Source organism: Nothoprocta perdicaria, unplaced genomic scaffold (assembly GCF_003342845.1).
Source record: "Nothoprocta perdicaria isolate Ctin4 unplaced genomic scaffold, notPer1 scaffold_84, whole genome shotgun sequence".
In the NCBI taxonomy this organism is placed as follows: Eukaryota; Metazoa; Chordata; class Aves; order Tinamiformes; family Tinamidae; genus Nothoprocta; species Nothoprocta perdicaria.
The window spans coordinates 118,963-124,962 of NW_020456132.1; the positions used below are offsets into that span (position 1 = coordinate 118,963).

At 39.6% G+C, this 6,000-nt stretch overlaps 1 protein-coding gene across 2 annotated transcripts in view; it reads left to right on the top strand.

Moving 5' to 3' along the window:
- Nucleotides 1-6,000, top strand: part of KIF5C (kinesin family member 5C) — a 69,685-nt gene that overhangs the window by 47,911 nt on the left and 15,774 nt on the right. For both annotated transcript variants that reach the window (XM_026052153.1, XM_026052154.1), the window contains exons 17-21: nucleotides 1,609-1,726; nucleotides 2,797-2,873; nucleotides 3,593-3,702; nucleotides 4,596-4,697; nucleotides 5,301-5,361. In XM_026052153.1, coding sequence (XP_025907938.1) covers nucleotides 1,609-1,726; nucleotides 2,797-2,873; nucleotides 3,593-3,702; nucleotides 4,596-4,697; nucleotides 5,301-5,361 — 468 coding nt within the window. The remainder of the gene's footprint in view (nucleotides 1-1,608; nucleotides 1,727-2,796; nucleotides 2,874-3,592; nucleotides 3,703-4,595; nucleotides 4,698-5,300; nucleotides 5,362-6,000) is intronic.

A 6,000-nucleotide genomic window follows, 5' to 3' on the forward strand; every position in this document is an offset into this window, starting at 1 on the left:
TTCATGAGCAAAACAGTGCAAGTCCCCAGTATCTGCACATTAGGATGCTAGCAGCTAGCTAGGCAGTGATATGTAAAATGGTACTTTATGGAAAACATAATCATGTAAGTTAGAAACCCAGATGGTAGGAGGACTTGGCAGTAGGTGGCACATTGCAAGCACTGCTGCTGTAGCATCTTGCAGAGAGGGGGCAACTGCTTTAACCTACTTAGCTCTGATTGATGTATACGTGAAGTGGAGAGATGATCTGGGTTTACTGCATTTCACTTGCCACCTGCTAGCCAAGAAAACCTCAGGCAGGGATAATCCCTTGTTCTGCAATAAAATGTCTGTATTAAGATCTTCAGTAATAGCTATAAGCATGTGTAAGCAGGGAGGGTATAGTCCTGGAGATATTGACTGTCCAAGAATATTAAATAAACCTGTCAATTTTTATGATATCTTAAAGGATACTTTGAGCTGGCATTGCCACTAAAGGAAGTCATCCATTTCCTTGGGAACTTGCCTCAGTAAAGACTTGAGTGGCTTATGTGAAGCTGTGGAAAGGGATGATATAAGATGCTGCAGCCTTGCAACCTCGCCTTCTTGACGTTTGTGTTTTGTGTTGATGTGGTGAAGAAACCACACAAATACTCCCAGACTGTCATCACCTTGCTGTAGCATTTTGGAAGCCCTGAAAGTGAGATCATATGGAGACTAATCCTTCCTCAAAACCAGGAAGAAGCTGGGGGGTGTTTTGCTCAAAAGCTTGCTCATAGGCAAAGGGCTTATAAAACTGAAGATTTGTTGTTAGTATAATTGAAACATTAAATTTAAGCTTTGTTTGGCCACCTCAGTTTGTTACAGAAAAAAAAGAATGCTTCTATACAGGAAAAAAAATTAACAAGAAGATACATAAAGTTTCTATACACATGATTTTACATAGGGATAGTTTCTGATATTTTTCTAAAGATGGCTTGCCCTTGCCCTGCTCCTTTGGATCCCCATGCTGATGGTTTCATTGTGGTAATGTTGGTGGGGGTATTAATGGTGACTTGTCAGCATCTGGGCCTCCTTGTGGAGAGGAATGTACTATTTATGCTGATGACTTTCCTCTGGGAAAGAGGAGTGTTTGAGAGTGCTCCTTGCTCTAGGATCCACTTGGGATCAGTTTTGTTTGCTCGCGTGCTTTTGAACTGTGCTCTTTTTTCCCTGGTCTGCAGTTACTTTACAACCAAATTTATTATATGCTGTGCCTCTCATATAAATTAGATGCTGTTTCTTTACTCTTTTACCCCTAGTCTAGATTTGTCTAGCTCCAGGTCTGCATTTTGTTAACTGATCACTGATGTTCATAGACACAAGGTCTCCAGTGCTGAGCCTTTGCCCCACCGTTTATCACCTTGTGCCTGTGCTCTGTTTTATCTTGCATCCTCTATCACTACTTCTGAAGCTCTTTGTTATCAGACTAGGTCTTCTAGGTATTTCTCTACCTCTTTATCTGTGTGGGGTTGTTTGTTTGATTGCTTCTTGGTATTGTCTGCTAGCCATCTGCAATTCAGGCATCTGAATTTTTAGATGATGAGGAATGGTACTTAATCTCATTACTATTTCCCTGTATTTTCCAAGCATGAAGCAAAGATCAAGTCCTTGACAGACTACATGCAAAATATGGAGCAGAAGAGAAGGCAGCTGGAAGAATCACAAGACTCTCTCAATGAAGAACTTGCCAAGCTACGTGCTCAAGGTACAGTGTTGAGTCTTTCATTTTACCAACTACATCTGAGAAAATTATGTGTAGAACCTATTGTCACTTATCCTGCTCACTCGAGTTTGTACTGTATGGCTTTCCATCCTGTTCTCTTCCTTTATCATAGACATACCTCAATGTCATAGAAATATGATTGAACAGGATTTTAGTTCACTTAGTTGACCTCAGAAATTTCAGTGCACTGGTAGAAGACCTAACTATGCAAGTTGTGTTTAGACGTTGAACTATTTCCTTTGTAGTACCACAGCAGTTTTCTCTCTGTTTAGTATTTGCAGTGAAACCATGAAATTACAAATCAGAATATTCACCACACTGCATGTATTTGTAGTTTATGCTTAAGATGAAAGATTAACCCTTTCAGCCTAGTCCATTCACAGAATGCAGAAAAACTTAAGTTTTGCTTCTTTTGAAAAATTATGTGAAGACCCTCGCTTTATGCTTTTGTGAGTAGAATGCTCATATATGTCTCGTAGAAATGCTGTGAAATCTAAACATGAAAAAACTGGCAGAATAGCATCACATGATTTCAAAAGCATTTTTTTCTAGTATTAAGCTCCTATTTACAATGTAATAGCTACCTAATAGCTTTAACATGATTCCAGACTTGTTGCACAAGGGATCTTCTCTGGCTCCAGGAGCAGCAGGTGGTGACAGAACTTGTTTAAACATCTCCTGCATGAGTTTTGAGTGGCTTTTTATTCTACCTCCTGATATTCCCATCCTCCTTGTAAGGGAGTGGTCTGGTTCTAGAGGCCACTGTCTCCTAGCAGAAGGCAAAAGGAGATGAGGAGAATTGCTGTAAGCAGAGTTGTGAGGAGGCAAGAGCAGATTGGAAAGGTACCGAGTGTATTGAAAGAAAAAGTATGAAAGTAGGAGCTGGTAGCGAGAAGAAAAAAAAAAAAAAAGTTTTAGATGTAGGATACTGCAGGGCTGTGGCCGTTTCTGTTCCTCCAAAGCTGCTCGCTCCACAAAGGGGAACTTTTTAAATATTTTGCACATGCTAGAGCCGTTTGGCTAATTCTCAACTCTCTCAAACTGTAAAACAGAAAAAATGCATGAAGTCAGCTTCAAGGATAAGGAGAAGGAACATCTGACCCGGCTTCAGGATGCAGAGGAAATGAAGGTAGTATTGCATGCTACAATTTAGAGTGCATTTCACGGGGAGGCTGTTCATTAAGCTGGCAATTAGGGTATAGTTTTGTCTTCCTGTGCACATGTAGTGCTCTTTCGAAAACGTTTCCAGACTTCGTCAGAACTGCCAACTTGTATTAGAAAACGTGACCTTGTGTAATTGCATGACCTTCCCAATTTGAAACTGAAGAGCTTGCTGGTGTTGCTGCTGGGGATCATGTTATGGGAGGAGAGAGGAAATTATAGCCAGACTATCTGAGGTGACTGTGTCTTCGGAGAACAGTTTGTAAACTGAGCCACCTCCCACGATTTTGAAGAGGTTCCATGATTGATGTTTGGTTTACACAAGTCGTCATGAACAGTAAATCAAAATGTAATACCCACTATATTGGATTTGGGAACAGCTTTCCATGTGCCTGAGGAATGGTATGGTTTCACCTCTGTTACTGCAATTTTATGCCACTGGAACTCAGTTGAAGTTACGTAGTTAAAAGCAGTGAATTTGGGATAGTGGAGTTGATTTGATGCAACTTAGAAACTAAAAGCTGCATCTGAATCAAATGTTTAGCTTAGGCACCCCAATTTTGGTACTGCCTTGATGAACACTTCAAATGCGAGATGCTGGGTTGGTTCAGGCGCTGCGTGAAGAGGAGCGTGGCCGTGGGGCGCCTGCTCTGCGCTAGCGCGTGGCTTTGTGTTTGCAATCTGCAGAAGGCCCTGGAGCAGCAGATGGAGAGTCACAGGGAAGCCCATCAGAAGCAGCTGTCCAGGCTGAGAGATGAGATTGAAGAGAAGCAGAAAATAATTGATGAAATCAGAGAGTACGTTCATTTGCTCTGTCTCTTGTGCCTTTACTCTTCTGTGATGCTTCTAGGACTGTTCTTTTTGGTTAGCTCTGTTTGTTTTTAGTATCTGTATATTTCAGAGTTTCACAGACACGAGTATTCATATATTCAACAGCCAACCATCTATTTTGCATTGTGGATTAAAGTGCCTTTTTTTTTTATTGTGGAGCCATTACAGTTCTATAAAATTATAGATATGAAGAAAAAATAATATTATATCTACAGGTTGCTAGATAATAGAATCTTTGAGGATAATAGATCTAAACCCATAAATTTTGAGGACCCTGTCACAGGCTTTCTGAGAGTTTGGGTAACTCAAATCCTATTTTCTCACCTTGGTGTGGACTCCTGATGTGGAAATATGTTTCTGTTAATTAGATACCCCAAAATGTGTTCAAAACAACCCTGTTACTATCTCAGTATTCTTGTGACACTCTTGCTAGACTTGTTATGTATAATATGTTTGGAAAACCAAGATCTTTATTACTGTATTCTTAGGTTTTTAATTGTTTGTTAAATCTGGGCAATTCCAATACTGTTTACTCTTTCATCAGACTTGTAGTGTGACTGCCAACTAATCAGAGGGAAATAACAAACATGAGGAAGCAGGGGAGAACAGTTGCAAGAACATTTTGTCCTTTAATGTAGAAGGAACAAGGGAGGAGAAATTACAGATGACTGTATTCAGTTACACTTTTAAGAGAAAAATATTGCTCCTCAGATGCTTTTGCTTGCTCTCTTTCAGAAATGATCAGTAGGGAGTTACAGTTTTACTTTATTTAACCCAGCTCTGTGCATTTAGATTTACCTGCGCTTGTTTGTGGTGTTCAGGACTGAGATGTGCTGACTTTAGTTCTTTTGCATTCCAGTATGAATCAGAAGCTGCAGCTGGAACAAGAGAAACTGACTGCTGATTATGATAAATTAAAAATTGAGGACCAGGAAAGAGAAATGAAATTGGAAAAGCTCATGTAAGTCAATGGTTTTTGCAGTTAACGTCCTTGAATGTAATGATTTTTAATGTGTCTGTAGGAGATAGGCTAGTCAGAAGCATTCATATCAAAATATGCACACTGAAAATATAATTTTGGTAAAATACCACCATTTAGTGTTTTAAAAAAAAAAATTCTTACCACTTACTCAGTGTAGGTGCTTATTTTCTAGAGGATGCGGAGATGTGCGTGTAGGAGTGTGTGTGTATGTATGTACGTATTAAGAGCTACGATTTTATGAAATGTCATAGCAATTCATCAATCCTCCACTCCTTAAAACCAAACAAGAAAAAAAAGATGTTTCTGTTTCTAATGAGCTAAATGTGTGAGGAAAGTGCCTTTCTTGGAAATAAGAGAATTTCCCATGTGGACAGAAGCACTTGCCAAAATGGAGGTGGTGGCTCAGTTGTTAGTTGTGAGAAAGCTGCATGTCAGTAGATAGACAAAAGAAAAGAGAGGTGCAAAGAGAGGTGCAATTTGTGCAGAGCAGCAGATACACTTAAGATTAAATGTTGCTTAATGTTCTTTGCTCACACATGACTTCATGCTTTTGATTTGTGTTTAATGTTGTGATCTTTCTAGATTGCTGAATGATAAAAGGGAACAAGCAAGAGAAGATCTCAAGGGGCTGGAGGAAACTGTGGTATGTCTTAATTACAGCTTATTGAGCTCTTCTCCTTCCTCCTGCCATTGTCTTCATCACTGATTTATTGCCCAAACACTTATGTCTGTGCTCAGGAAAGCAACTAGTTTATATTAGAATAATCTAAATCTGCATTTTTACAGGTTATTAAATTGAGCCTCAGAATTTAAGATTAAAGGTTACTAAAATATGACCTGAATGTTATTGCCACCTGTGAAAAAGCCATCACTGCTAAATCTCCAGGCACTACTTGTTTAGCTGTTCTTGCTCTTGTAACTCACCTGGAGGACCCAGTGTACTGAACACAGTGCAGGCACCTGATATATGCCTGTATATACCTGCCTCTGTCATGACCAGTGTAATGGCTTATTAAGGAATATAAGATTGTACTGGTAGGTCTAAAAAGATGCTCTTTCTGAAGGATAACTTCTGGCTTAATTGTTGCCACACAGTCTTTTTGGAAGCTACATTTCTCTCTCTAAAATACGCACTTTCTCAAAGGCCTCAGAACTTGGTCATTATCATACATAATTAATTATTTGCAGTAGTATAACGTGCTAAATTTGTGTGTTGGTGCTTTAACTGGTGTGTGTGTGGGGGGGGGGGATAGAGGGATAAAGTGTGAAGGGAGGGTCTGTG